General features: G+C 62.8%; 6 protein-coding genes across 6 annotated transcripts; 4 read left to right on the top strand and 2 right to left on the bottom strand.

Moving 5' to 3' along the window:
- The first annotated feature begins 551 nt into the window (after positions 1 to 551).
- Positions 552 to 2,972, top strand: LOC129734226 (retinol dehydrogenase 16-like). Its single transcript, XM_055696808.1, has 4 exons — positions 552 to 1,128; positions 1,267 to 1,525; positions 2,230 to 2,393; positions 2,562 to 2,972. Exons 1-4 carry the CDS (start codon positions 813 to 815, stop codon positions 2,777 to 2,779), a joined length of 957 nt encoding a protein of 318 aa, XP_055552783.1. The 5' UTR covers positions 552 to 812; the 3' UTR covers positions 2,780 to 2,972.
- Positions 2,973 to 3,897: 925 nt separating this feature from the next.
- On the top strand, positions 3,898 to 6,087 carry LOC102055292 (retinol dehydrogenase 16-like). Its single transcript, XM_055696809.1, has 4 exons — positions 3,898 to 4,242; positions 4,381 to 4,639; positions 5,345 to 5,508; positions 5,677 to 6,087. The coding sequence occupies exons 1-4, from the start codon at positions 3,927 to 3,929 to the stop codon at positions 5,892 to 5,894; spliced, it is 957 nt and encodes a 318-aa protein (XP_055552784.1). The 5' UTR covers positions 3,898 to 3,926; the 3' UTR covers positions 5,895 to 6,087.
- Positions 6,088 to 6,226: 139 nt separating this feature from the next.
- Positions 6,227 to 8,737, top strand: LOC106630920 (retinol dehydrogenase 16). Its single transcript, XM_055696875.1, has 4 exons — positions 6,227 to 7,357; positions 7,496 to 7,754; positions 8,192 to 8,355; positions 8,450 to 8,737. Exons 1-4 carry the CDS (start codon positions 6,820 to 6,822, stop codon positions 8,677 to 8,679), a joined length of 1,191 nt encoding a protein of 396 aa, XP_055552850.1. The 5' UTR covers positions 6,227 to 6,819; the 3' UTR covers positions 8,680 to 8,737.
- A 2,550-nt stretch (positions 8,738 to 11,287) lies between these two features.
- Positions 11,288 to 15,771, top strand: GPR182 (G protein-coupled receptor 182). Its single transcript, XM_027800417.2, has 2 exons — positions 11,288 to 12,000; positions 13,090 to 15,771. The coding sequence occupies exon 2, from the start codon at positions 13,098 to 13,100 to the stop codon at positions 14,190 to 14,192; it is 1,095 nt and encodes a 364-aa protein (XP_027656218.1). The 5' UTR covers positions 11,288 to 12,000; positions 13,090 to 13,097; the 3' UTR covers positions 14,193 to 15,771.
- Positions 15,772 to 16,850: 1,079 nt separating this feature from the next.
- ZBTB39 (zinc finger and BTB domain containing 39) lies at positions 16,851 to 25,351 on the bottom strand. The gene is made up of 2 exons (XM_055696669.1): positions 25,246 to 25,351; positions 16,851 to 23,649 (listed from the first exon to the last, which is right to left on the bottom strand). The coding sequence occupies exon 2, from the start codon at positions 23,538 to 23,540 to the stop codon at positions 21,402 to 21,404; it is 2,139 nt and encodes a 712-aa protein (XP_055552644.1). The 5' UTR covers positions 23,541 to 23,649; positions 25,246 to 25,351; the 3' UTR covers positions 16,851 to 21,401.
- A 439-nt stretch (positions 25,352 to 25,790) lies between these two features.
- On the bottom strand, positions 25,791 to 26,900 carry TAC3 (tachykinin precursor 3). The gene is given in 5 exon segments (XM_055696877.1): positions 25,791 to 26,287; positions 26,480 to 26,503; positions 26,629 to 26,667; positions 26,670 to 26,724; positions 26,793 to 26,900. Coding segments are annotated over 5 exon segments (372 nt in total). The 3' UTR covers positions 25,791 to 26,141.
- Between the last annotated feature and the right edge of the window lie 602 nt (positions 26,901 to 27,502).

Here is a 27,502-nt window from a genome sequence, read left to right as displayed (position 1 = left end):
GTAGTCCGGCCCCGGGGCGGGGGCAGCGCGGGGCGCGCCAAGCACCGAGGGGTCCCGGGGGGCAGCGCGGGGGTGCGGGAACCCGCAGGCGCTGCCCCGCTCCCGGTTTAACGGGTCCTCGGCGGACGCACGGCTGCGACCGGACCCGACCCGGCTGCTGCCAGAGGGAAGCGCCAGGACCGGAGCAGACCCCCGAGCAGCCCCCGCAGCCCCGGGACCGGAGCCGACCCCCGGGACCCGAGCAGACCCCCGCGCACAGCCCGCAGCACCGGGACCCGAGCAGACCCCCGGGCAGCCCGAGGACCGGAGCAGACCCCCGCGCAGAGCCCGCAGCCCCGGGACCGGCCGCCCACCGGGCTTGAAGTGGCAGCACCGCGACGCCACCGAGCCCCGGGGGGGCGGGCGGCGGGGGAGGGGACTGGACCGGATCGGGAGGGGGACGGCCGCCCCCGCGCTCTCCCGCCGCCGTTGCACCGGGGCCCTTCCCCCGCTCCTGGCCGCGTTAATTAATCATTGACAGCCGCGCGGGCACGGCCAAGGTCCGGCCTGAGCCGCCCAGTCCCGCGTCCGCAGCACTCCCGGTTCGGCTCCCGCGTCCGCTGCCGGTTCGGCTCCGGCGTCCGCTGCCGGTTCGGCTCCGGCGTCCGCTGCCGGTTCGGCTCCGGCGTCCGCTGCCGGTTCGGCTCCCGCGTCCGCTCCCGGGTCGGCTCCCGCGTCCGCTCCCGGGTCGGCTCCCGGGTCCGCTCCCGGGTCGGCTCCGGCGTCCGCTGCCGGGTCGGCTCCCAGTCTCTTCCCGGTGCTGGTGCGCGAGGATGTGGCTGTACCTGGCAGCGGTGCTGGTGGGGCTGTTCCTGCTGCGGCGATGGCACCGGGAGCGGCAGATGGTGCCGGGGCTCTCCGAGAAGTACGTGCTGATCACGGGCTGCGACAGCGGCTTCGGGCACCTGCTGGCCCAGCAGCTGGACGCGCGTGGGCTGCGGGTGCTGGCCGCCTGCCTGACCGAGGCCGGGGCTGCGCGGCTGCGGGCGGCCACCTCGCCGCGCCTGCAGACCCTCCTGCTGGACGTCACCTCCAGCCAGAGCATCGCCACCGCCGCCGCCTGGGTCCGGGAGCGTGTGGGTGACCAAGGTAGGACGGGGCGGCCACCCCCATCGTCACCCCTGCCAGCCCTCCTGCTACCTCGCCGACCCGTGCCGGCACAGCCGGGGCTGGCACGGGACCGTGGGCAGGGCAGCAGCCTCGGCTCAACCCGTCCCCTCTCCCCAGGGCTCTGGGGGCTGGTGAACAATGCAGGCATCGCCATCCCCATCGCCCCGAATGAGTGGCTGACCAAGGACGACTTCGTCAGGGTGCTGGATGTCAACCTGGTTGGCCTCATCGAGGTGACGCTGAGCCTCCTGCCCCTGGTGCGGCGGGCGCGGGGCCGGGTGGTCAACGTGGCCAGCATCCTGGGCCGTATCTCCTGTTTCGGTGGGGGGTACTGCATCTCCAAGTTTGGTGTGGAGGCCTTCTCCGACAGTCTCCGGTAAGTCTGGCACGGCTGTCCCCTGCTCTGCTTTCCCAGTTTGCTTTTCCAGGCTCTGGCCAGCAGAGCCTACATCTCTCCAGCCCCTTCCTCTTGCGACCACGAGCGCAGGTGGAGTTTGTTTTAGGGGCTGTGGGGATGCTTAACACACAGAGGGGGGGGCAGAGCGCCCTGTGCCACCGCTGCGGGCCTTGGGTCCGTGGGAGCGATCCCCCGCTGGGAGGGACCCTTGCCTGCTGCTGGCGGCCTCTGCTCCACGTTCAGCCAAGTTCATGCAGAGGCAGCCCAGGGTACAGGAGTACAAAGGACCGGGCAGAGCTTTGATTTCATTCCCCCACCCAATGGCTTCCCAGTGGCAGGGAGGCTGTGGCCACACCAGCTGGCGCTGCCTGCCCCGGCGCTGAGCCTCCCCCATCGGCCATCGCCCCCATGCCGGATCCTGCGGGCAATGGCCCCGCGGTGCTGAGGTTTGCTTTGGCCCCATCCCATCCAGACTCAGCAGATGTTTGCTCACGCACCACCTTGGACACATGCTGGGGCTGGCAGGGGGTCTGCTGGGGTGGTCGGGCTCCCCCCGCCGGACCTCTGGCATGAGGCTGCCGTGCGTCCTGCGCCAGAGCCGGTGCCCACCACAGCCCATGCCGGCGGGTGGCAGATGCGCCCGGGTGCTGGTCCCACGTCCCATGGGGCGTGATCCCTTCCAGGCTTGAGATGCACAACTTCGGGGTGAAGGTCAGCATAATTGAGCCAGGCTACTTCAAGACGATGATCACCAACGTCGAGAACCTGGAGAAGAGTTTTATTTCTACCTGGGAGAAGCTCCCAGAGGAAATGAAAGCGAGTTATGGGGAGAATTACTTGAAGAAGTGTAAGTACCTCACCTAAAGGTGAAGCGATGCTGTTTCTCTCCTGACACAAGGCACATCCCTGGGGCCACGGGGTGTCCCACCGCCCTGTCGTGCCCCTGAGCCCTTCAGCTGCGCTTGGCTCAAGGGTCCGAGCCCGGCAGGCTGAGCAGCGCTTTCTGCCTCTGCAGTTTCAGTAGCGCTCAGGAACATACAGAAGAAATACAGCTCCAACCTGAGGCTGGTCACGGACTGCATGGAGCACGCGCTGACCAGCTGCCACCCTCGCACCCGCTACTCGGCAGGCTGGGACGCTAAGCTGCTCTACATCCCCCTCAGCTACCTGCCCTCCGCCCTCACCGACGTTGTCCTCACCTGGTCCTACCCCAGGCCTGCCCGGGATGCCTGAGGCAGGGATGCGGGGCAGGCAGCCGACAGGCAGCGGCAGCCGGGGCCGGCAGCGCAGGATGGGACCCAGCACCGCCGCAGCCGAGACTGTGCCGATAGTTTCCTGAATTTCGAACTCAGTGTACACCTCACAGCCCGCTGTCCTCTGCTAGCAGAGCCGTTTGCTTCTGAATAAAGACAATTCCTCCTCCCCACCTGGCTGGCTTCGTTTCAGCCTTGGCAGGGGCTGCGGCACCGGGGCTGTGTCCCTGCTCTTCTGACATCACCGGTGCTGCTGCTGGCTGTGCCATGCCACGCTGTGCTGTGCCGTGACATGCCATGGGAGCTCCCAGGGTCTCTGGCTGTTCCCCCAAGCGCCTGCTCCGTGCAGGGTCTAGCCCTCACTGGAGTGTGAGAGCTGCACTCACCCAAGCCAGTGCTCCAGAAGTTAACACACACGAATAAAAAGCAGCCCAGCACAATCCTGGGCAGGTTTCCCCCTGGGCAGGGCTGGCCAGCCTCTGGTCGAGTCCTGCTCCTCCTCCTCCTCCTCGTTGCCCCTCGGACATCCCGAGCAGCCCCTGCCTCTGTGCGCGGCTCTGCGGACCCGCAGCACCCGGTCAGCAACGGCTGCCCTGCTCCAGCAAACGGTGCCTGGGCATGGTGGGGCTGGGGACACCCCTTCTGTCCTGGGTCACCCCAGCAGCTTTGCCACCTCCTCACGCAGGGCCCATCCTGGGGTGAGGGGACAAAGCCACCACCCCCACCCAGACCGAAGCCAGGCGAGCACAGCGCAGCCAGCAAAGGGAGAACTCGGCAACCGGGTGCTGCCGTCGGTGTTTGGAGGTCAGCCAAGCCCGGCTCCGTGGGGCAGCTGGATCCACCCTGCCGGCACAAACAGCCATCAGAGGCCACACCAGAGCTCCAGGCTCGCGGATCTGTGCAACATGAAGCCATGGATTACAGCTGCGAGACGCAAAACTTTCTCCAGCTGCTGCTGCAATCCTGCCCACGCTCCAGCATGCACCAGAGCACCACTGGCACCCGGCTCTCCCACCAGCACTGCCCAACGCGCCAGCTGGGGCCGGGCATCCTCACCGGCCTCTATATATACAGCACAAACGCGGGCTGTGAGAAGGCTGTCCCTGAGCCAGTGCTGGTGCGCGAGGATGTGGCTGTACCTGGCAGCGGTGCTGGTGGGGCTGTTCCTGCTGCGGCGATGGCACCGGGAGCGGCAGATGGTGCCGGGGCTCTCCGAGAAGTACGTGCTGATCACGGGCTGCGACAGCGGCTTCGGGCACCTGCTGGCCCAGCAGCTGGACGCGCGTGGGCTGCGGGTGCTGGCCGCCTGCCTGACCGAGACTGGGGCTGCGCGGCTGCGGGCGGCCACCTCGCCGCGCCTGCAGACCCTCCTGCTGGACGTCACCTCCAGCCAGAGCATCGCCACCGCCGCCGCCTGGGTCCGGGAGCGTGTGGGTGACCAAGGTAGGACGGGGCGGCCACCCCCATCGTCACCCCTGCCAGCCCTCCTGCTACCTCGCCGACCCGTGCCGGCACAGCCGGGGCTGGCACAGGACCGTGGGCAGGGCAGCAGCCTCGGCTCAACCCGTCCCCTCTCCCCAGGGCTCTGGGGGCTGGTGAACAACGCAGGCATCAGCAACCCTACTGCCCCGAATGAGTGGCTGACCAAGGACGACTTCGTCAGGGTGCTGGATGTCAACCTGGTTGGCCTCATCGAGGTGACGCTGAGCCTCCTGCCCCTGGTGCGGCGGGCGCGGGGCCGGGTGGTCAACGTGGCCAGCATCCTGGGCCGTATCTCCTGTTTCGGTGGGGGGTACTGCATCTCCAAGTTTGGTGTGGAGGCCTTCTCCGACAGTCTCCGGTAAGTCTGGCACGGCTGTCCCCTGCTCTGCTTTCCCAGTTTGCTTTTCCAGGCTCTGGCCAGCAGAGCCTACATCTCTCCAGCCCCTTCCTCTTGCGACCACGAGCGCAGGTGGAGTTTGTTTTAGGGGCTGTGGGGATGCTTAACACACAGAGTGGGGGGCAGAGCGCCCTGTGCCACAGCTGCGGGCCTTGGGTCCCGTGGGAGCGATCCCCCGCTGGGAGGGACCCTTGCCTGCTGCTGGCGGCCTCTGCTCCACGTTCAGCCAAGTTCATGCAGAGGCAGCCCAGGGTACAGGAGTACAAAGGACCGGGCAGAGCTTTGATTTCATTCCCCCGCCCAATGGCTTCCCAGTGGCAGGGAGGCTGTGGCCACACCAGCTGGCGCTGCCCGCCCCGGCGCTGAGCCACCCCCATCGGCCATCGCCCCCATGCCGGATCCTGCGGGCAATGGCCCCGCGGTGCTGAGGTTTGCTTTGGCCCCATCCCATCCAGACTCAGCAGATGTTTGCTCACGCACCACCTTGGACACATGCTGGGGCTGGCAGGGGGTCTGCTGGGGTGGTCGGGCTCCCCCCGCCGGACCTCTGGCATGAGGCTGCCGTGCGTCCTGCGCCAGAGCCGGTGCCCACCACAGCCCATGCCGGCGGGTGGCAGATGCGCCCGGGTGCTGGTCCCACGTCCCATGGGGCGTGATCCCTTCCAGGCTTGAGATGCACAACTTCGGGGTGAAGGTCAGCATAATTGAGCCAGGCTACTTCAAGACGATGATCACCAACGTCGAGAACCTGGAGAAGAGTTTTATTTCTACCTGGGAGAAGCTCCCAGAGGAAATGAAAGCGAGTTATGGGGAGAATTACTTGAAGAAGTGTAAGTACCTCACCTAAAGGTGAAGCGATGCTGTTTCTCTCCTGACACAAGGCACATCCCTGGGGCCACGGGGTGTCCCACCGCCCTGTCGTGCCCCTGAGCCCTTCAGCTGCGCTTGGCTCAAGGGTCCGAGCCCGGCAGGCTGAGCAGCGCTTTCTGCCTCTGCAGTTTCAGTAGCGCTCAGGAACATACAGAAGAAATACAGCTCCAACCTGAGGCTGGTCACGGACTGCATGGAGCACGCGCTGACCAGCTGCCACCCTCGCACCCGCTACTCGGCAGGCTGGGACGCTAAGCTGCTCTACATCCCCCTCAGCTACCTGCCCTCCGCCCTCACCGACGTTGTCCTCACCTGGTCCTACCCCAGGCCTGCCCGGGATGCCTGAGGCAGGGATGCGGGGCAGGCAGCCGACAGGCAGCGGCAGCCGGGGCCGGCAGCGCAGGATGGGACCCAGCACCGCCGCAGCCGAGACTGTGCCGATAGTTTCCTGAATTTCGAACTCAGTGTACACCTCACAGCCCGCTGTCCTCTGCTAGCAGAGCCGTTTGCTTCTGAATAAAGACAATTCCTCCTCCCCACCTGGCTGGCTTCGTTTCAGCCTTGGCAGGGGCTGCGGCACCGGGGCTGTGTCCCTGCTCTTCTGACATCACCGGTGCTGCTGCTGGCTGTGCCATGCCACGCTGTGCTGTGCCGTGACATGCCATGGGAGCTCCCAGGGTCTCTGGCTGTTCCCCCAAGCGCCTGCTCCGTGCAGGGTCTAGCCCTCACTGGAGTGTGAGAGCTGCACTCACCCAAGCCAGTGCTCCAGAAGTTAACACACACGAATAAAAAGCAGCCCAGCACAATCCTGGGCAGGTTTCCCCCTGGGCAGGGCTGGCCAGCCTCTGGTCGAGTCCTGCTCCTCCTCCTCCTCCTCGTTGCCCCTCGGACATCCCGAGCAGCCCCTGCCTCTGTGCGCGGCTCTGCGGACCCGCAGCACCCGGTCAGCAACGGCTGCCCTGCTCCAGCAAACGGTGCCTGGGCATGGTGGGGCTGGGGACACCCCTTCTGTCCTGGGTCACCCCAGCAGCTTTGCCACCTCCTCACGCAGGGCCCATCCTGGGGTGAGGGGACAAAGCCACCACCCCCACCCAGACCGAAGCCAGGCGAGCACAGCGCAGCCAGCAAAGGGAGAACTCGGCAACCGGGTGCTGCCGTCGGTGTTTGGAGGTCAGCCAAGCCCGGCTCCGTGGGGCAGCTGGATCCACCCTGCCGGCACAAACAGCCATCAGAGGCCACACCAGAGCTCCAGGCTCGCGGATCTGTGCGACATGAAGCCATGGATTACAGCTGCGAGACGCAAAACTTTCTCCAGCTGCTGCTGCAATCCTGCCCACGCTCCGGCGTGCACCAGAGCACCACTGGCACCCGGCTCTCCCACCAGCACTGCCCAACGCGCCAGCTGGGGCCGGGCATCCTCACCGGCCTCTATATATACAGCACAAACGCGGGCTGTGAGAAGGCTGTCCCTGAGCCAGTGCTGGTGCGCGAGGATGTGGCTGTACCTGGCAGCGGTGCTGGTGGGGCTGTTCCTGCTGCGGCGATGGCACCGGGAGCGGCAGATGGTGCCGGGGCTCTCCGAGAAGTACGTGCTGATCACGGGCTGCGACAGCGGCTTCGGGCACCTGCTGGCCCAGCAGCTGGACGCGCGTGGGCTGCGGGTGCTGGCCGCCTGCCTGACCGAGGCCGGGGCTGCGCGGCTGCGGGCGGCCACCTCGCCGCGCCTGCAGACCCTCCTGCTGGACGTCACCTCCAGCCAGAGCATCGCCACCGCCGCCGCCTGGGTCCGGGAGCGTGTGGGTGACCAAGGTAGGACGGGGCGGCCACCCCCATCGTCACCCCTGCCAGCCCTCCTGCTACCTCACCGACCCGTGCCGGCACAGCCGGGGCTGGCACGGGACCGTGGGCAGGGCAGCAGCCTCGGCTCAACCCGTCCCCTCTCCCCAGGGCTCTGGGGGCTGGTGAACAACGCAGGCATCAGCAACCCTACTGCCCCGAATGAGTGGCTGACCAAGGACGACTTCGTCAGGGTGCTGGATGTCAACCTGGTTGGCCTCATCGAGGTGACGCTGAGCCTCCTGCCCCTGGTGCGGCGGGCGCGGGGCCGGGTGGTCAACGTGGCCAGCATCCTGGGCCGTATCTCCTGTTTCGGTGGGGGGTACTGCATCTCCAAGTTTGGTGTGGAGGCCTTCTCCGACAGTCTCCGGTATGATGGTGGTGGTGTTCGGTGGCCCCTGGTGTGCCCCTGTGCCGGGGCTTGTCCAGCGGCTGGGTGTGTGCTGGCAGGTGTAGGCGTGCCGGGTGCCTCTGCCCCACCTTCCCCATGTAAGGTTTTATGTTGCACCCAGTTACGTCCTTCCCCACCGAGCAAAGCAGCAGCGAGGCAAGATGGGGGCTTGTGAAACACCAACACTGTCACCCCCGGGTTGGGAAATGGTGGCACAGCCGGAGCAACAGCTCTGCAATCAGAGAGAAAGTTCTGGGAAACTCTTGAGCAAGGAGAGGGCTCTCCCACGCCCACCCAAGGGATGGCAGGGGGGGTCACAGTTCCCCCTCACCCTGCATAGCTCGGTGCCCCCAAAGCCCCTGCCCGGCTTGGGGTGGTGGCTCCCTCCGTGGGGCTGACGGTCCCTCCCCACCCAGGCGTGAGATGCGACCCTTCGGGGTGCAGGTCTCCATCATCGAACCCGGCGCCTTCCGGACAGAGATAGTCAACCCCACCACTCTGGTCAACGGCTTCAAGCACGTCTGGGGGCAGCTCCCGGCAGAAACCCAGGCAGCCTACGGCCACCATTACCTGGAGACCTGTGAGTACATCCCCGCGTGGTCCCAGCACTCCCCGGTAACCCCAGCACTGCCAGTGTGCCGGGCTGGGCTGACCCCCCCGCCTTGCCCACCCAGATGCCAGGAGGACCATCCTGCTGCACCGCCTGAGCAGCTCCTGCCTGTCCCCTGTCACCGATGCCATGGCACACGCGCTGCTCGCCCGCTTCCCCCGCAGCCGCTACACGGCGGGCTGGGACGCCCGGCTCGTCTTCCTGCCGCTCAGCTACTGCCCAGCCTGGCTCAGCGACACCATCATCAGCTTCTTCTTGCCCGTCCTGGCCGGGGGGACGGCTGGGCACCCCTGAGGGTGGCCACCAGACTGGGGATGCGGACACAGTGCACACGGGCACCTGCTCACCTCCAGCCCCTGTTAATGTGCTCAATAAAGCTGGTGCAAAGCAAGGGGCTGCCCGCGGTGAACCCCAGCCTTGGAGGTGTCTGAGAGCTGCCTGGCCGCGGCGCCGGGCCATCACCCTGCCGGGGCATGTGGTGCTGGTGGGTCCCCACTAGCCGGTGGCAGGACCCTGGGTGCTGGCTGTGCCCAGAGCAGCCGCACGGCCGGGGATGCCCAAGCTGCGGCACAGGATCGTATCCGCAGCCCTTTGAGGGGGTGGTGGCGGCACTGGGGGATCCAGCTTCTCCTTGCAGCTGGATTCAGGGGCCAGTCCACACCATGGGCATGGCTGATGGCAGCTGTGGGACCGTCGCAGGTGCCGGCGGTGCTCTGGCTCCCTATCGCTGGCTCATGCCGGAGGGATGCTGCTGCCCTGGGAGATGGTTAAAGATGTTTTCCCCTTCACACCTAGTGCTTTCTGCAGCACCAGCCTTGGCATCCTCCAGGCTCACTGCTCCCTCTCTGGGGAGAACTGAGAGAATTGCTCCTTGCAAAGATCCCCAAAGCTGTTGTGCTTCACTCCAGCTCTTCTGGGACCTCCCCATTCTGCCATATCCCAGCTTTTCCATGTGTTTGTCCAGGTCAGACTGCAGGGGCTTTGTCCCTCAGCTCCCCATCTCCTCCCTTGCACAGGTAAACCCAAGAGCTGGCTGGGAACGGCTCCATCCTCTCTTGCTGCTCTGGGGTCCTTCAGTGCCACCGTAGCCTCCCAGCTCCCCCATGGGTGACCTCGGGCTCAGCCCTGGCAGCCGGTGCTCCCTTCCCGGCACAACACCCGCAACCACGCGGCCCGTTGTCCCTGGTCTGCTCTGGTAGCAGGTGGTCAGGTCCGGCACGGAGGAAGCTGCCCCGGTAGGGACAAACTCGCAGCGTGGCTGGGGATGCAGCTCAGCTGCCAGAGGATGGGCTGGAAAAGGTGCCACCGTTACCCATAACACTGCCAGCACAGCACGGGGAGCCTGGCGTGTGGCCGGTGACTCACACATCCTTCATACTTCTAATTAAGGGCTGATTAGTGGTGACTAGCTGGGGGTTAGGTCCCTGAAGACTATGCACTTGCCTTCAGGACAAGAGCAGCTTTAGCAGCAGCCCCGCTCCCACCCACGCCGTGCTACTCCTGTGCGTGCGGGACTGAGCCCACGTGAGCCCAAGGCCCCCCCCCGGGCTGTGACCGAGGGCAGGGGGACAAGAAGCTGCAGCAGGATGGGAGGCAGCACGTAGGGCTCTTGTGCAAGCTGTGTTACAACTCGCTGAGCTGTTTCCCCAGCCAAGAAAGCTTTCCTAAACGCTTTGCTCGGCTTACTAAACCAGTAAGACGTCCCCAGCAGTCCCCACATGTCACGTTTCAGGCCCGCGTGTCCCCAAGGTGCCAGGCTTTCACGTGCACTGCGGCCTTGGCTGCAACTGCCCTGGGACCCTTGTGCCTGCATCCCTCCAGCAGCATCCCCGGCTGCCCAGGGAGGGAAGGGCAGGAGGATGGCAGATCCCTGGCGCTGCCACTGCCTGCAGCCCACCTTGCTCTGGGTCTGTGCTGCCCCCCACTCCCCAGGGGGCTGGCAGCGGCTGGGGGGGACCCGATGCCCGTATCGCACCCCACAGTGAAGTGCTGGCAGGTGGAGCAGGAACCGGCCAGGCTCAGCAGGGCCATTACCAGCCCCCCCTCTGCGCCTTCCTGCGCACCATCCGCCCGAGCCCTGATCCGCTGGGCTCCAAAGGACCCGCTCGGATTGAAGCGGTCACTTTCTGCAGAGGAAACGGCCTTTTCCCACTTATCTCCAGACAAAGGGGAGAACCAGACCCTTAGGGAGGCCGGGGGCTCCTGGGCACACATTTGGGTGCCAATAGCCTTGGGGGTCCCTGAGAATTGTGGCAGGGACGGGGAGATGGGCTGAGCTGCCTGTTCCGCTCCCCACAGCTTGGAAATACAACTGGCTCCCGGACCTCGCTGCCCCCGCCGGGATCAGCAGCCCCCCACTCACACCCCCACGGCACCCAGGTTGCTCTCGATCGGAGAGTTTGGCATGGAAATTTCCTGACCTGTTAAGCAGAAGCAGTACAGCATCCCTGCCTCCCAGGGAGGCAAAGCCCCTCCAGCACATCGGGCGGCAGAGCAGCCCCTCGCAGCCCCCCACGGCCCCCAGCCCCCGGCCGAGGTGAAACGTGCCCCGTGGTGCTCAGGGCGAGCACAAAGCCACCGAGTTCCTGTTTGCAACCCAGGGCCTTGGTCCTGCTGGGGCTGGGTACCTGCGCTCTGGGTCATCGGCGCCGGGCTTGTTGTTGTGAGACCCGACTTATCAGTGCCCTCGTGCTTCCCCGCTCCGGCCGTGCCTTCCTTCCGAGCCGATTGTTGATCACAAAGTCTTGTCTGCACTCGAAAAGGAGATTTCCTGCAATTGTTTTGCAGGACTTGCAGCTTGTTGCAAAATTTTCTGCCTATCAGCCCCCTCCCCAGTGCCAGGGCAAGGCTCAAGCCCCCTCCCTTCCCCTGTAAAACCGCCAGGCAATCATGGCTCGATGATTAATTGCTGCCGGGCCAGAAGTGTTTCTGTGGCGATAGCCATCTACCATCAGGTCCTAAGACAGCTGGGAGCGATGGGCCGTGCTGACCTGGCAGAGATGCTCCACTTTCAGCCCTTTTCCCCCAAAAACAAACCCTGAGCTCGCCCCGGTATCGCGTGAGCATCAGGGACAGTTGGCAGCACGTTCGCCTTCACCCATCCTAACGCCTTGGGACTCCATGGCCGCGGGAAGACCTGGCCCAGCTGGGTCCATCCCTGAGGATGTATTTTCCCCTCCTGCCCACAGTCAGAATGGGACCTGCGTGGGATCCAGCCACGGAGACCACGGGGCCACGGCAGCCAGGTCCAGCGGGGGTGACGGTGGAGGAGAGTGGCCCAGGGAGCCTCAGGGAGCCCTGCTCCATCCCCAGGCACCTGCAGCTTCCACATGAACACCTGCCCGGGGCCTCCCCGCGCTCATCCCCAGCCCTGCAGCAAAATCAAACGGGAGCTGAGCCCCGGGGCTGGAAATCAAGTCAAATGTCACCCACACTGGGCTGTCTCAGGATGTCGGACCACGACGGTCATTTCCTGCCGGGAAGCAGCCAACAAGCCCACCCTGAGCTCCGCGCCGCCGCGGCTTGGCTCTGCCAGAGGCACGTGAGCTGCCGAGCTGAGAGGATCGCCACGCTCCCCGAGCAGCCCTTCTGCGCAGCCCTTCAGCTCTGCCGCCGGTGAGCCACCGCCTCTCCCCCCCTGCCCGCACCCGTCTGCCCCCTCTCCCACCCGCCTCTCTCAGGACCCGCAGCCTGGTGAGGGTGGGAGGCTGAGCAGCCATGGGGACAGGGGTCTCCAGCCCCGGGGGGCTCGCTCTCCTCTCCTCCTTGGTTTCAGGAGCGGGTGGGTGGGTGCCGTTTGCCACAGGGCTGATGCTCTTCTGGGGGATCCCCGGCTCGCTGGGCACCGAGTGCCACGGAACGCCCCAGCGACATGGCACGCTCCTCCGGCTCTCCCAGGGGAACGGCTGGTCTTATGAGCTCTTCTAGCAGCACGAGGCTGGATGGGCTCCACGGTGTCTTCACCGTGCGGATGCAGCTGTGCTGGCATCAGAGCTCTTACCCTTGGGGCAATAAAAGGATGTTAAGGTCAACTGCATTTCCCCTAAGTTTATAATTTTGTCACCTACCTGGAAGTCCCGACGGCTCCCAGAAACGCAGCTGTGAGACCGGCAGAGCAAGGGCTGGGTTTATGAAGCGACTGCACAGCAAGGGCTCAGGTGGGGGACGAGGGCTTCCCTGCTAGTGCTGGGTCCAGCAGCCATGGTCACCGGCGCATTTAATGGTCCGGTGCCTGCCCATGCCCCGGCCACCTCGCAGCCATTTGCTGGGGGTCAGGGGTCCCACAGGCTCGGTGGCAGCAGGACCTGAGCTCCGGAGCACGAGCTTTGATGGGGGCAGCTCCCCCCTGAACGTTGCTGCACTCCTGGGTTGTCAGCTCCGTTCCTGCAGTGACCGACGTTGCTGCAGGCATCTCACTTGTCCTTCGTCCCTCCCCTCCGTTGGTCCCCAGCACTGCCTGGCCCTGGCCCTGGCTGGGGGACAGGGGACAGCCACCACCTGGGAGCACGTGTGGGTGCACGGGCGGCTGGTGTTTGTGGCTTGCATGTTGTCTGGGACGTCAGGTTATTACCTGATGGGGATACGGCACCTTTTGAGGGTTGATGTAAGAAGTCACCATAGAAGTAAAAACTGGATTAAAAAAATATGCATTGGGGTATTTTCAGAGCCTCCTGCGAGGGCTCAGTGCTTTCCCTTTCCTTGCAGCTACCAGGATGGCTGAGGTGACCACTGCCCTCATCGAGACGCACACTCTCCTGAACGAGTACAGGGACTACCACAACTGGACCGAGCTGTTCCACCTCCTGAACTACACCTACACCTTCTGCGAGTTCAGCCTGGATGAGAATGTCAAGAGGGTGGTCCTCTTCATTCTTTACCTGGTCATCTTTGTGGTGGGCTTGGTGGAGAACCTCCTTGTTATCTGGGTCAACTGGCAGACACGGGGCAACAAGAGCTTGGTCAACCTCTACATCATCAACATGGCCATTGCTGACCTCGGAGTGCTGCTCTCGCTGCCCATCTGGATGCTGGAGGTGATGCTGGATTACACCTGGCTCTGGGGCAGCTTCCTCTGCCGCTTCACGCACTACTTCTACTTTGCCAACATGTATGCCAGCATCTTCTTCCTCACCTGCCTGAGCGTGGATCGCTACGTGTCTCTGACCAGCTCCTCCCTCTTCTGGCGTAAGCACCAGCACCGCGCACGCCGCATCATCTGCGCCTGCAGCTGGGTCTTGGCAGCAGCGATCCCATTCCTGGAGGTTGCTCACATGCAGCTGGTCAATACCGGAGAGCCCATCTGCATCTTCATGGCCCCCTTCGAGACCTATGACGAGTGGGCGCTGGCAGTTAGCTTGGCCACCACCACCATTGGCTTCCTCATCCCCTTCCCCATCATCACTGTTTTCAACATCCTGACAGCCATGTTCATCAAGAGCGCCAAGCCAGAGAGCAAGAAGCACTGTCTGCTCATCTACGCCTATATCATCGTGTTCCTCATCAGCTGGCTGCCCTTCCACATCATGCTCACCCTGCTCACCCTCGACGGCAATCACATCATCCTCCACTGCACCTTTGCCCACTTCCTCTACTTCTTCTACGACATCATAGACTGCTTCACCCTGCTCCACTGCGTGATTAACCCAATCCTCTACAACTTCTTGAGCAAAAACTTCCGCAGCAAGCTCATCTCCGCCGTGGTCAAGTACATCCCCAAAGACCAAGGCAGCCAGAAGGGCGCAGGCAATTCCTCCTCCACCACACAGCACTCCATAGTCATCGCAAAGGACAACAACCCTCCCAACTAAGGGGGATCGGACTCTCCCACTCATCACTGGCGAGTGGTTGTGGGGCAGGGGCAGCTCCCTGCGCTCACTGAGGTCAGTGAGATTGTTTTTCCTGGTGATGAGCAGACACTTTGCTTTTAAACAAGACTTCTCGGCGGGCCACCTCCTGTGCTCTGAAGGCAGGGCTGGGTGCCAAACGTGAAACGAGGCGGTGTGGGGAGCTACAGGCACCTTGCCTCTGATGTCCTGCCGTAGCGGATCTATTTAGCTAAAGAAAGAATAAGAGAAAGAGATATTTCCTGTTTTCCAAGAGAAACGCTTGCAGTAATAAAGCGCGTTGCTTGGAGGTCTGAACACAAACCTGGCCCCTGGGACCCAACCCCCCTACCACCCCTGAGCTGTGGGGCTGGGGGCATGCAAATCTTTCCCTGGACAGGATTTTCTGCACCCCCTGACTGTCACACACAAGCCCCGTCGCTGCAGAGGTGCCCGGCAAATGCTGCCCCTCTGCTGCGATGCCACCCCGAGCAGGAGAGGGGAAATCCATCCCTTTGGAACACAAACCGCTCCTCCCCGTGCCTGGCAAACGGCTGGAAGCCTGATTTTAGTGAAATGAAGGCAACGTGAGCCCGAGAGGCATGACACACACCTGAGCTTTAGGGAGGGGAGGATCGATTCGAAATTAGCGACTCATTGAGAGCAATTTTGCAAACCCAGTGGTAAATGAGCGTTGGTGAAAACTGGGTTTGACTGGGCACGGCTGCTTCCAAACGTGACCGGTGGCAACAGAGGTGGGGTTCCCAGCTTGTGTTTTGCGGCGGGAGACCCATCCCATCAATCCCAGCCTCCTTTAGAGCATCTCCTGGTGGGTTTCTAAGGACACTGGTTGTGTTTCTAAACGTCGGCAGCCTCCGGCAGCCCTTCACGCCCACTCTCTTTCAATCAAAGTCATGCTGAAGCGTGCCCCGTGGGAACACGTAGGTGTGCAGAAACCCTCGGAGCCGGAGCACGGGCTGGACTTGTGGCGGTGTAAGAAACTGGAGCATCCGGAGAAAGTTCATCGTTGTCTGGATTCTGCTAAGTCATGTGCTGCAGGTCAAGCCTTCAGCGGGGGAAGGTGAAAGAGCGACAGTCACTGGGAGCCCATAAATCTACCAGTGGCCTTGAGCTGCTCAAGAAACACATTTTTGAAAAAGCAAAGCATAAGCAAATCTCGGGACAGGATGCTTGCAGCACCGAGCAGTGGGAGGGGAGCAGGATGTCCTGGGCTGCGGGAGAAGCCGGGGCTGACACGGACCCTCGGTTATCGTGGGACTGGCTGGGGACAGCGCTGCTATTTACAGGGGTCCTGTGAGGGGTAAATCACTAAATGCCTCAGGGCTCCTTGTGCACAGAGATGCTCCTCCTCCCTACCAGGGGATACCAGCCTTGGCAGAACAAGCTGAACCTGTCCCTTACACAGAAATACTTTGTGCCGCAGCTGGGGAGGAGGCCAGTCCCCTCGGACCTGTCCAGGGCAGCAACTCATGGCTCTTCTCAGTTGCTACTTACAGATTCACAACTCGTAGAGCTGCTCCGACTGTAAGCCCTCCAGGGCGAAGGCTGTGTCACCCTCCCGGGCACGCGTGCACAGTGAAGCCGCGCAGCCCCAACGCCGGCCGGTGAACGCAAAGGCGGCCTCGCACCGCACGACCCCCGATCCCCGATCTGCCCCAGGGCTTCCTCTTGCCCACACCCTGCCATTTGCTATGAAAAAATGGAAGATAATGCACTGCAACAAGACACTCGATGTGTGACATAACCAGGGCAACAACATATTAAATGTCAAGTTACTGAAACATGTAAAACTTGGTATTTGGCTTAATAAATTTTTTTTTTTTTCTAATGTATCTGCAACTTTGTTCATAGACCTCAGGGCCAGAGTGGCCTCAAATAAACCCTTACAGAGCCCCACGCAGCAACCTGGGTGTGAAACCCAGCAAGTCCTTTAGCTGGGGCTCTCAGCCCCCCTGTGAAGCCCTCGCCACCCAAGGGTGGCCTGGCCCAGCCATGGGCTCCTTTAGCAATTACTGGCCCCATACCGCTGGACCATCTACCCAGTGTGACTTTCCAGTGCCCGCTGCTGGTCGCCAGCTCAGCGACGGTGACCTGCCCCACCAGGTAAGCTCTGCCCAAGCTGCTCCAGCGGTGACCGAGACCAGTGGCCCCGGCTGATGGCCAACCCAGCAGGCAGGTCACCCCAACCCCAGAGGACACCTCGCTGCTGGAGAACAGGTAAAGCGGCTTTTGAAAACGCCAGCAGCGTTTGCCCGCTGATCTGGCTTGCCAGCCAACAGTGAAACACGGCGCTGGCAGCATGGAAAGGGCTTATCAAGGAACATAGACCCCGAGAATTTCCTAAACGGTTTCTAACAAGGGCTCTGCTCCCAACCTGCTGTGGGAACAGCCTGCAGAAATGCCCGAGACCGTTCTCCCTGCGCTGCTCCGGGTGCCGGAGGAGGCGGCGAGGAAGAGGCCCCGGCTGCCTGGACTCGTGCCACAAATCCTGCAGAGCGCAGCACAGGAGCAGGATACCAGGAATGGCTCACGTGCTTTTCCAGGCGCTCCTGAGGAGACAGAAATGCCAATCTGCACATTTAAAGAAACAAGTTCTTTTATAAAGAAGCAAGGTACAAGAGGTCAACATTTTCCATTTTATTATTCTAAATAAAAACCACACTTTGTGCTGAACAATGGAGTATAAAAGAACCCGATGTACAACGATTTTAGACATCTACTATTTGGGGGGAAAGTTTACAAAATATACAAAACTTTACAGCAAATAGATAGTAAACACTTAAATATCAGGAGGTCAGTACCTACTATTAACTTAACAGAAAGGTTAGACAGCAATTCAACTCATTTTTCTTTCTTCTGCTTAATTATTCTGATAAGAGACCTGGATCCTTTGAGAAAGGGGAGAATCAAACTGAACTTCGTGTTTTAGAAACTGGAATAAGACCACTCTCGAAGCACTGCCTTTTAGAGGGGGATTTTATGTCAGGGTTTCCCGTGAGGACCAACGACCCGGTCGCTCTCTGCAAACGCCACCGGCGCAGCTCCCAGCAAAGCATTTTCCCTCTGTGTTCCCCCCTGCACCCCGAGGGTCTCAAAGCACTTTGCAAACACGAGTTAAACCTCACGGCTGCCCCAGGCGAGGTAGGTAAGTGTAGTCCCCACAGGTCGGTCTGAGCTACGGCTCCTCGGGGCAACGCAGCCTGTGGGGGACCCGGGACGAGCCCGTCGCTCCGGCCGATCCCACCTTCCCCAGCCACACAGCTTTCTGGTGGAACACCGGAGCTCCCAGCCAGGCTGGCGGGACTCGGGGACAGCCATGCCACAAGGGCACAGGGACAACAGAGCCCTGGCACTGGCTGGGGGCTTGGAGAGGCCCAGGACCCTCCCAGGGGAGGGAGCTCAGGTCTCTGACCCCTCTTGGGAAAACCCCGAGGAGGAGGAGCAGGGAGTGCTGCAGGTCCAGAGCTGTCCCTGCACCCCCTCCACAGACAAGACTCGCTGCAGATCTCAGGATGTTTCAAGTGGGAATGATTCGCTATAACACAGGAAAGAATCCAAGACACAGAAACACCAGGACCCGAGTGCTCTCCCCATCCCACAACTAAAAACAACAGGCAGAAGGCGCAGTAGGCTTTTGCTTTCCCAGACCTGTGTCCAGAAGGGTGGGTTTGCTTTGCCCGTTAGTGTTTCAGTGTAAAAGCTTCTCTTTTTGGTTTATGTGCACAAAAGGCTTTTGCTTCACAGCTTAGCTAGGTACGGGGCTGCAGGCGCTGCGGTGGGCCAGCGCTCCAAGCCATCCAAAAGCTCATCGCAGCTTCTGGGACATTTTAGGAGGGTCTCGAGGCTTTAAGGACTTGGCTCTCCCAAGCCTCGCCTGCCCCCCTCGCATCCTTCATAGCAATCTCCGGAGCAGAGCCGGCCGCATCCGTCCCTGTCTACCAGCCCGTCTTGCCACCACCAGGACAATGGAAGAAACCTCATAACTCCAAGAGCTCCTGGAGGAGCCTCCAGTGAACCGTCGTCAAATCCCATGCTTTCCCTAGGGCGCCATGCATTCTCAAAATGATTTTTTTGTTTGGTTGTTAAACTCAACACTAAGCTAAGCATGGCTCCGCAGAGCAGCTAGAGAACACCGACCGCAGCCTGGCAGCTGACCGGTACCGCAAGACCAGAGTTGGGAAACGAGAGCTCCAGCAGCAGACACGGTACAGCCTGGCCAGCCCCAGCGTTGGCCATCACTTTGGTGCCTCCCTTCCTCCGAAAACAGGCTCCAGGCACCAAAATCAGGACAAGTCCAGTTTAACACCCCCCCAGGGCGATCTCAGCTGGCCCCAAACTTCTCTGGTATTGCAGGGACTGGGGAAAGGACACAAGCTCCCTGTGGCCCCTCGTTTCTCCTCAGCAAGGTCCATTCCTCCCACCCCACCTCCGTGCAGTGGGGTCGGACTCGGGTACTGCAGGTCCAGGGGGTGACTGAGGGTGACACAAGCTCAGGATGAAGGAGCTGCCTGGGAAGGGTCATTAGGTCGAGCCAGGGCTCAGCACTGACGGCGGGGACATGGCTCAACACCAGCTCTCGTCTCTTGCCCCGTCACAGCGGGGCCGGACCTGGAGCTGCCATGGTGGAAACGCAGCTTTAGAGGCAAACGGCAGGGATGGCCGGGCGGCTGGGGCTGAGGGGCAGGGGCTTGCAGCAGCTGCACACCTCTGCACCCTCCGGCTCCTCTCTCCCCAGGATTACCAGCTCCTCCTGCTCCCGACAGCGATGCGCCCAGCTGACACGGAGATGCGCTCTGCAAAGTCCAGGAGATGTCACAGCACCACTGCCCCCAGCACACACATTCCTGCTTCCCCAGTGCCGCCGCCCCCAGCCCCTCCGCAGACACGGTGGTGCTGAGCCACCCCCCACTCCTTATATTGCTACAGAGCTTGTCTCGCAGGACCACAAGGAGGACGGGGCTAAAGGGAAATTATCATTCGATGGGGAAGGCTGGTAACAGGAGTAAAGCGACCCGGCCAGGTCCAGGAACTGGTACAGGATGAGAAACAACGGAGGCTGCCATTTCCCTAGGATGCTAAGCACCATTATGCACTAGATGCTTTGCATCCCCCACACGCTTCGCAGGTACGAGCCAGCAAACTTCACCGCGCTCCTGGGAGGTAGGTAGGTACCACAAGTGTAACCACCCTCATTTTACAGATGAGGAAACTGAGGCAAAGAGGTGAAGTGACTTGCCCAAGGCCACAGCGGAGCGGGGGGAGCGACCCCCAGGAATTCCCAGCTCACCAACCATGCGCCCAGCCCATGCCGCTCCTCTGCCGTGGGTTGTCCCTTCGAGAGGAGGGGAAAGCGGGATGAGTTTACAGGGTTTGCAAATCACTAGTTTCTTTTTGTAACAGCATATCTTTACAGAAGCGCGGGAGCCAATTTACTATGACTGTGGCTTGACAGCCCTGAGCGCTTCCTGTTTGTGAGGTAGAATGAGTTACCTAAGGGCAGCCACAACTCAAGCTGCGGCATCGGAAATATTTGTTCCTCTCCACCTCTGCCCCACAGCAGGATAACATGGGAAAAAGCCAATCCCCACCCTTCCTGGTGTAAGCACTGCCAGCACAGGGCTGACCTCGCCAGCGCAGCTGGGAGAGCCCACCGCGCCGAGGAGCCCCCAGCCCGCACCCGACGCATGTCTGGGAGAGGCTGAGCTGAGGTTCACGGCAGCTGCTGCTGCCGCCGGCCCCCAGAGCTGCTCTGCTGCAGCCCCAGCCAGCACCTGCTGAACTTAACAGCACGATTTGACACAAGATGTACGAACTCACATCGCACCAACAGCATCCTGCAACGCACGTTTGCCACGAGACATGTCCGGGATGCAGCGATCCACGACGGGCAGCCACGGGAGGGGGCCACCCCCAGAGCAGAGAGGAGTCCTCAAAGGTACCTTCCTGGGGGTTAAGGCAACAGCTTCGTCATGTCTTGTCTGCTGGCATCCATGCAGCCGCAGCGATGCTGCGCTCTGGCATCCAGCGCTTCCAGCGCCTGGCAGCCCTGGGACACACCGCGCCGGCAGAGCACGATGTGCACGGCTGCTGTCGGCAGAGGAGAGCATTGGCACACTCTCAATGGCCAGATGCAGGCTGGCAGAAATTAGGCGTGACCATGCCACCACAAAGTATCTCCCAAGGACCAGTAGACCCCACCACACGAACCTGCTTCCCCTGCTCTCTCCAGTTCAGCAACTCCTCTGAGAGATCCCTCTGCTCATGCACCTGCCTCTTCCCTTCCACGCGGCCGCCCGGCTGCTCGGGCTCCTCAGAGAGGTGGTGTCACTCCTTCATCTCCTCCTTCAGAGATGGGGTCCGGGGGAACGAGTGAGCGGTGTGTCACAGGCACGGCAGAGGAACTGCCGGCCACGCTCCCGGCTCGGGCACGGCTCCTGCAGACCAGCGCTGCTGCCTGGGAACTGGGAACTGCCCTCGCCAGCGACAATCACCCTCCTACTTGTTTACCACCAGGTATCCCTCCTCACCTGCACACACACACTCAGGTGCTTGCTCATCTCCCCTGCAACGAAGCAACGACGTCAAGCTGATTCTGTGACATGGACTTTGCTTATCTCCTCGCAATAGCAGCAGAACCCCAGTGATGCCCAGAATGAGTCTTTTTTTCCTTTTTTCTTTTTTTTTTTTTTTTAATTCCTTTTTCCTTTTCTTCAAGTCCAGCACTATCCTGCTCTGGCTCTGTCCCTCTCTACTGAGGTCAGATATGAAAAATCTTAGCAGCATCAGTTTGTGGACAAGGTCAAACTGAGGGTTAGCCTAGTCAAGTGGGCTAAAAGGTTAAAAAAAATAATAATATAATCTAGATTCCAAACCTAGTGAGAAATGCTAAGAACACAGAACTCGATGGCCTCTAACAGGACCAGAGGTAAGTAAACACGACAGACTTCTTGGAAACAGTGATGTAGCTTACGTGCTGTTAATTTGTACAATGCCACCAATCTAAAATGCCCTAGCAAGGCCAAAAAAAAAAATATTTAAAAAAATAAAAAGGAGGGTTCCATTCATGATGCCTGACCATTAAATAACATAAATGACTTTTTTCTTTTTTTTTTTTTTCCACAGCTTCTGTTATTAGCATTTGCTCCTTTGCTGGCTCTGCCCTGCCTCGCCCCATCAGCTGTCCGTGTTTTTCTCCGCATCTTTGGAATGGATGATATACATGAAAGTCTGTTCGATGGTGAAGTCTGGGGGCAGGCTGCCTTTATGCACACCTATGTGCTTGCTCATAAGGTTGAGCGTGGAGCTGTAATGCCCGCACACAGTACAGCGGTACATGAGGGCTCCCGAGTGCGTCCGCAGGTGGCACTTGATGGTGGAGCGGCCGCGGAAGAACTTGTGGCACACCTTGCACTGGTAGGGCTTTTCTCCGGTGTGGATCCTCCGGTGATAGTTGAACTCACTGGTGTGGGCAAACCTCTTTCCGCAGACCTTGCAGCTGTACTTGCTGTTGCCTGGCTGGTTTTGCAGCGCCAGGTCTTCACTCAGGAACTCCTCCGGCAGCTTCCTCTTCTGCAGGCCCTGCTGCTGGAGACGGTCTCCAAAGCTGGGTCGGATGTCCAGGCTGCCCCCGCACTTGTGCTGGCTGACGTGGTAACGATACGCCGCTTCCAGCTTGAAGCTCTGGCCGCAGAAGTGGCATCGGAAAAGAGCCTCCTCCATGTTCTGGTGAACGGCCAAGTGCTTCTCCAGGAGGTGCCGATCCACAAAGCTGTTGGCACAAACGGAGCAGGAGAAGACCGAGATGCCCAGGTGAGACAGGGTGTGCCACATCAGGCTGCAGAGGCTGAGGTGCCTCTGGTCACACACGACACACGTCTGGCTTTTCAAGTTCACGTGGTCCAGGATATGGTTGCGGACGTTGTGGAAATCTTTGGCCAAAGGCTTCCCGCAGGCGGCGCACGCCAGCTCTGAGCCAGGCCCCCCCCCAAACATGGGGATCTTCCCCGGCAGCGGGTCACTGGGATGGACGATAACGTTGTTGTCGAAGACCCCTTCTCGTCGGTGGAGGGTCAGCTGCCACTGGGTGAAGAACTTGGTCTCGCACATGTCACAGGAGAAGAGAAAGATGCCGATGTGGGACAAAACATGGGTCACCCTGGAGTTCCGGTCCTGGAAGTGGGTTTCACAGACCTTGCAGTTCCCGGTGAGCAGATCGACATGGTCCCGCGCGTGCTGGCGGATCAGCTGGATGTTGGGCTCCAGGACCTTCTTGCACACCTGGCAGGGCATGGCCTTGCTGTCCCGGCTGTCGTTCTCAAAGGCCAGCTCTTCTTCGCTGTCGTCGCTCAGCTCAATAACTTCTTCTGAGGGGCCCAGCTCTTCACTGGCATCTTCGAAATGCAGCTCGTCCTCGCCCAAATCCTCCAGCTGAAGCTCATCCATCTGCCCGAAACCTTGCTCTTTGGAGTGGTCACTGTTGCTGGGACAGGAGTTGCTCCCCATGGAGACGTCCAGGGAAGGATCAGCGGTAAAGAAGCTGCCCTTGCCGTAGTCACCGTTGCTCTGGACCTTATACTGCTGGCAGGAGCTCGCAGTGGTTTGAACAATGATGTTCACACTGCCCAAGCTGGGCTGGGTCGCCATCCCTGCGGTGGGAGCGAACTGCCCTTGGTCTGATTCCTGCTCTGTCTTGGGAGGCTGCTGGGGATGCATCAGGGGAAGCATCTGACTGGCTTCGCTCACGGTATTCTTGTCGTCCTCTTTGTAGCTGCCTGACACCTCCCCATGCAAGACGTAACTCCGTTCGGGGCCAAAATGTTCCCCGCCGCTCCGGATTTCCCCCAATGAATGGCTCTGCTCCGAGGAGGTGCTGCTCAGAGGACCTGACCGGCCTTCGCTCATGGACAGGGAGGGTTGCTTCGTGATGGCTGAGCTCTCCAGGTCGGGGAAGGTCGAGTGGCAGGCCTTCAGCAGATCTTCCATGCCCAGCCGCTCTGCCACCTCATAAATGACGCCTACATTGATCAGGTCTGTGAAGAGCTCTGAGGTGTACACAAAGCTGAGGATCTTCTCGAAGTTGGCTGGCGTGATGAAATCCACTACGTAGGTCCTAGCAGCATCCAGCCCCGTGTTCAGAAAGAGGTTCTGGAAGTAGCCTGCGGCACAGGCCAGAACAGCCTTATGTGCAGCAAAGGAGCGGGTGCCCACCAAAATGGTGACGTCGCACATGGTCTCGGAGAGCCTGCACTTGTTGAGTTCCTTCAGCAGGTTGTTGGGGTGATTGGTGCTGTGCAACTTGATCCTCATGCCCATCTTAGCAGCTGCTTAAGAGTCCCTCTCCTGGTCAGCTTCTTCTTCACGCATTCATCAGCTGCTTGAGCAGGAGGTGCTTGGCATCCAGAAACTGGCAGGGCAAGCGGCTCTAGAGAGAGGAAAATGCAAAAAACGTTAATACCTTAACAGCCAAAGGACACCGTTCTAGTCATACTCAAGTTTTCCACCTTCCTGACGAGCAACAGAGAAGCAGCAGCACAGCTGCTTAGACAGAGCTTGACTAAAACCTCCCCGGGAACTTCAACGGCTGACTCTTCAGGAAGCGAAGGGAAGGACGTACAAAGCGGAAGGTGCGAGGTGACAAAATAAAAAGCCATTTACTCTGCCAGTGGCAGCCTTAAGATCCTGCTTCTATTTGGGCATGGGCAGAGGTCCCCCTGCCTTGCAGCCCCACTCAGCTCTGCAACAGCCCCAACTGGTGCCTGCGACATGGAGATCCTCCTCTCCCCCAGGGATAACGCTTCTCCTGGAGGGCTGGAATCCTGGATTCTCCCCCAGGTTCTCTGGGTCCCCTGGGATTTCTCTTCTGCGACACCGGCACTTGCAGCACCTTTCGGTACTCTTTGCTGGGCGGTTTGTGCCATGTTCCCTGGCACTTCCCACCCGAGCTCATCCTCACAGCTTGTCCCACTGCTTTTGTCCCCCTGTCCCACTCATGGGTGCTCGGCCAGCTCTTGGGCCACCCGGGGCAGACATACCCAGGGGGCTCTGTCCCCAACCCCCTGCCTGCTGCTCCCCGTGACATGGACCCCAGAAGCTGTCAGAACGCGGGAGTTTGTGGGAGAGGGAAGGAGACGGGGCTGCCTCGGGACCCAGCACCAGGGGAAGGTTAAAGGGGGCTGAGGGGGCTCGTCCTGCCCCCGGGATGCCCCAGGACTTAGGCAGGGATGGAGGCAGGGATGGAGGCAGGGTCGGAGGCAGGGATGGAGGCAGGGACGGAGGCAGGGATGGAGGCAGGGACCGAGGCAGGGTCGGAGGCAGGGATGGAGGCAGGGACGGAGGCAGGGTCGGAGGCAGGGACGGAGGCAGGGATGGAGGCAGGGACGGAGGCAGGGATGGAGGCAGGGATGGAGGCAGGGACGGAGGCAGGGATGGGGGCAGGGATGGAAGCAGGGACGGCCCCTGGAATACCACGCACAGCTAGGGAGGATGAGGATGGCTGGGGAAGGCTCTGGAGGGGGAAGTGCTCACCAGCCCAGAAAAAACCCTGGATGTGGGCAGCTCCTGCAGCCTGGGGGTCCCGGCCTGGGGACGGAGAAGGGAAGGGGGGGCCCGGGGGGCTGCGGGAAGCCGGGGGAAGCCCCGGGCGGGGAGAGGCTCCCCTCCCCGGGGGACAGGGAATCCCGAACCTGCCGCAGGGGAAAAGGGAGCAGTTGGGGAGGGGGGGGGGGGGGCAGAGACCCCCGGGGGCTGCAGGAGCACGGGGCTGGGGGGCCCACGGGAGCGGGCAACGAGAGGCCGACGGGGGCGGGGGGATGGGACCCCCGGGGGGGTGGGCAGGAAAGGCCCCGCGTGGGGAGCCCCGGGGGGGGGGGGGGGGAAGGGCGGCGAGAGGCCCCGTCGGGGGGGAGGGGGAGGCCCCCGGGGGGGGGGGGGGGCGGCGCGGGGCCGCCGGGGCTCCGAGCGGGGCTCCGGGGGGGGCAGCCGGGGGCCGGCGGGGCTGCGGGCCGGCAGCGCTCCTTACCCGCCCGGCGCCCCGCACCATCCCGGCTCGGCTCACACAAAGGCGCCGACCCGCCCTCCGTCCGCCCCGGCCGCCGCCGGAGCCGCCTTCCGCCCGCCGAGCGCGCCGCGGGGCCACAGCGCCCCCCGCGGCCCGGAGGGGAGCTGCGCGGGACGGGGCACGGGGACGGGCGGCGACGCGGGGAACGGGACACGGGCAGGGACACGGGGCACGGGCAGGGACACGGGGCACGGGACACGGGGGGACGGGGAACGGGACACGAGACACGGGGCACGGGGACGGGCGGGGACACGGGGGACGGGGAACGGGACACGGACAGGGACACGGGGAACGGGGAACGGTCGGGGGGACGGGGCACGGGACACGGCGCCGTGTGGCTGGGGCAGGGGCGGGTGGCTGTAGCCCGCGAGCACGCGGTCCCCCCGCCCCCACGGACCCCCCCACCCCCCCACCCCCGTGGGCTGTCCCGGGTGGGTCCGAGCGTGGCGCAGCCAAGACACAGAGACGGGTGGGGCGCGTGTCCCGCACAGGCGCGGGTGGGTGTATACAGGGGGGATACACACGGTGCGCACGGGCGGGTGTGCAAGGGCGGGTGTGCACGGGTGCGTGTGCACGGGTGGGTGTGCAAGGGCGGGCGTGCACGGGCTGGTGTGCAAGGGTGAGTGTGCACCGGCGGGCACGGCCGCGGGTGCAAGGACACGCGCGCGTGGGTCGGACCAGCTCCAAGCGCGGCTCCGGCCCCGGTGGATCCCACGACGGGTCGGTGGGTGCCGGCGCGCCCGGGCCGCCCCCCGCCCCCCCCCCAGCCGGTGCCTCGCCTCGGCGGCCCAGAGCGCGGCCCACGCCGGTGCCCCGTGGGTGGGGGCCGCGAGGCGCGTCCCGTCCAGCCCCGCGGCTCAGGCCGCCCGCAGCGGGGTCCCGCCGGCCGCGGGGGGGCCCGAGGAGCACCGGGGGGACGGGCCGCCGCTCCCCCGCCCCGCCGGCCGCCCGGGCTCTGCCGCCCGCTTCCCCATGAGCCCCACGAAGAAGTCGTGCATGTCCCCTGCGGAGAGACCCGCTGTCAGCGCCGCGGGGACCGGCACCGGCACCAGGACCTAGCACCGGCTCAGCACCGGCACCGGCACCGGGACCCAGCACAGGCACCGGCACCGGGACCGGCACCGGGACCCAGCACAGGCACAGGCAACAGGCACCGGTACCGGTACCGGCACCAGCACCCGGCACCGGCACTTACGCTTCTGCGGAGCCGTGGGGGGACCTGGAAGAGACCGAGGCCGGTGAGCGACGCCGGCGGGGCGGGGGCCGGGCCGGACGGCACCGGCTGGACCACCCCCACCTCCGGCCCCCCCCCAGCCCCCCCGCAGCCCCCCCCCCGGCGCTCACCGGCGTCCTCCTCCCGCAGCAGCTGCCACAGGGCGCGTAGGCGGCCCCGGGGCTGCCGCGGGCTCCCCAGGGCACCGGCTCCGGGACGGGCATCCCCTGCGGGAAGCGAAGCGGGTGAGCAGGGGCCGGGGGGGGGCCGGGGTCCGCCCGTCGCTCCCTCCCACCGACGGTCTTACCTGCGCGGACCCCGGCGGGGCGGGGGGGGGGCGGCGGGCGAGGGCGAGCGACAACGCCAGGACCAGCAGCGCTGCCAGCACCGGGCGGCTCCTCATCCTCGTGGGGAAGGGGGGGCGGGGGGCGGCGGTCAGCCGTGGGACGAGCCCGGGACCGGGCCAAGCGCTGGGGAGGGAAAGCAGCGACACGGGAGACGGGGGGGCTGAGGGTGGTGGGACCCCCACCCGTTATCTGCGGCCGGAGGGACCGCATCGCTTCCCCGGGGTGGTGGGGAGGGGGGTGGTGGTAAATCCGCTTCCCCCCCTCCCCGCGAGCTGTGGCTGGTAGCACCCTGCCAGCACCTTGGGGGGACACGTTACCAGGGCGCATGGCAGAGTCGCGGGGGGGACACGGCTCTGCTGCGGCCCCGGGGGTCCCGTGCCACCAGCCATGCCCGTGGTGCCACCAGCCATGCCCGCGGTGCTGGACACGCACACGCTGCAGGCACACAGGGATCGCAAACATGGGCTCAGGCTCAGCCAACACACGCGTGTCCCCTGGCACACGCACGCACTGCCACGCACATGCTGACAGCCACATCCCAGACCCAGACCTGCTTCCTGAGCCCCCCCGAAGCCCTCCCCAAATTCAAGCAGCATCTTCACCCCATCTCTCCCCCCGGCCCGTGCCCTCCCCAGCACCTCCACCAACTCCCCCCTCT

Source organism: Falco cherrug, chromosome 19 (genome assembly GCF_023634085.1).
Source record: "Falco cherrug isolate bFalChe1 chromosome 19, bFalChe1.pri, whole genome shotgun sequence".
In the NCBI taxonomy this organism is placed as follows: Eukaryota; Metazoa; Chordata; class Aves; order Falconiformes; family Falconidae; genus Falco; species Falco cherrug.
The sequence above is the reverse complement of the archived record's forward strand: the minus strand, read 5'-3'. Positions and strand labels throughout refer to the sequence as shown.

What these genes read in the sequence shown, in the direction of transcription:
- LOC102055292 (XM_055696809.1), top strand. Translation starts at nt 3,927, where the DNA reads ATGTGGCTGTACCTGGCAGCGGTGCTGGTGGGGCTGTTCCTGCTGCGG. An exon ending in GGAGCGTGTGGGTGACCAAG is followed by an intron (nt 4,243 to 4,380) that starts GTAGGACGGGGC and finishes CCCTCTCCCCAG; the next exon opens with GGCTCTGGGGGCTGGTGAAC. An exon ending in GCCTTCTCCGACAGTCTCCG is followed by an intron (nt 4,640 to 5,344) that starts GTAAGTCTGGCA and finishes GATCCCTTCCAG; the next exon opens with GCTTGAGATGCACAACTTCG.
- ZBTB39 (XM_055696669.1), bottom strand. Translation starts at nt 23,540, where the DNA reads ATGGGCATGAGGATCAAGTTGCACAGCACCAATCACCCCAACAACCTG.
- LOC106630920 (XM_055696875.1), top strand. Translation starts at nt 6,820, where the DNA reads ATGAAGCCATGGATTACAGCTGCGAGACGCAAAACTTTCTCCAGCTGC. An exon ending in GGAGCGTGTGGGTGACCAAG is followed by an intron (nt 7,358 to 7,495) that starts GTAGGACGGGGC and finishes CCCTCTCCCCAG; the next exon opens with GGCTCTGGGGGCTGGTGAAC. An exon ending in CCACCATTACCTGGAGACCT is followed by an intron (nt 8,356 to 8,449) that starts GTGAGTACATCC and finishes TTGCCCACCCAG; the next exon opens with ATGCCAGGAGGACCATCCTG.
- GPR182 (XM_027800417.2), top strand. Translation starts at nt 13,098, where the DNA reads ATGGCTGAGGTGACCACTGCCCTCATCGAGACGCACACTCTCCTGAAC.
- LOC129734226 (XM_055696808.1), top strand. Translation starts at nt 813, where the DNA reads ATGTGGCTGTACCTGGCAGCGGTGCTGGTGGGGCTGTTCCTGCTGCGG. An exon ending in GGAGCGTGTGGGTGACCAAG is followed by an intron (nt 1,129 to 1,266) that starts GTAGGACGGGGC and finishes CCCTCTCCCCAG; the next exon opens with GGCTCTGGGGGCTGGTGAAC. An exon ending in GCCTTCTCCGACAGTCTCCG is followed by an intron (nt 1,526 to 2,229) that starts GTAAGTCTGGCA and finishes GATCCCTTCCAG; the next exon opens with GCTTGAGATGCACAACTTCG.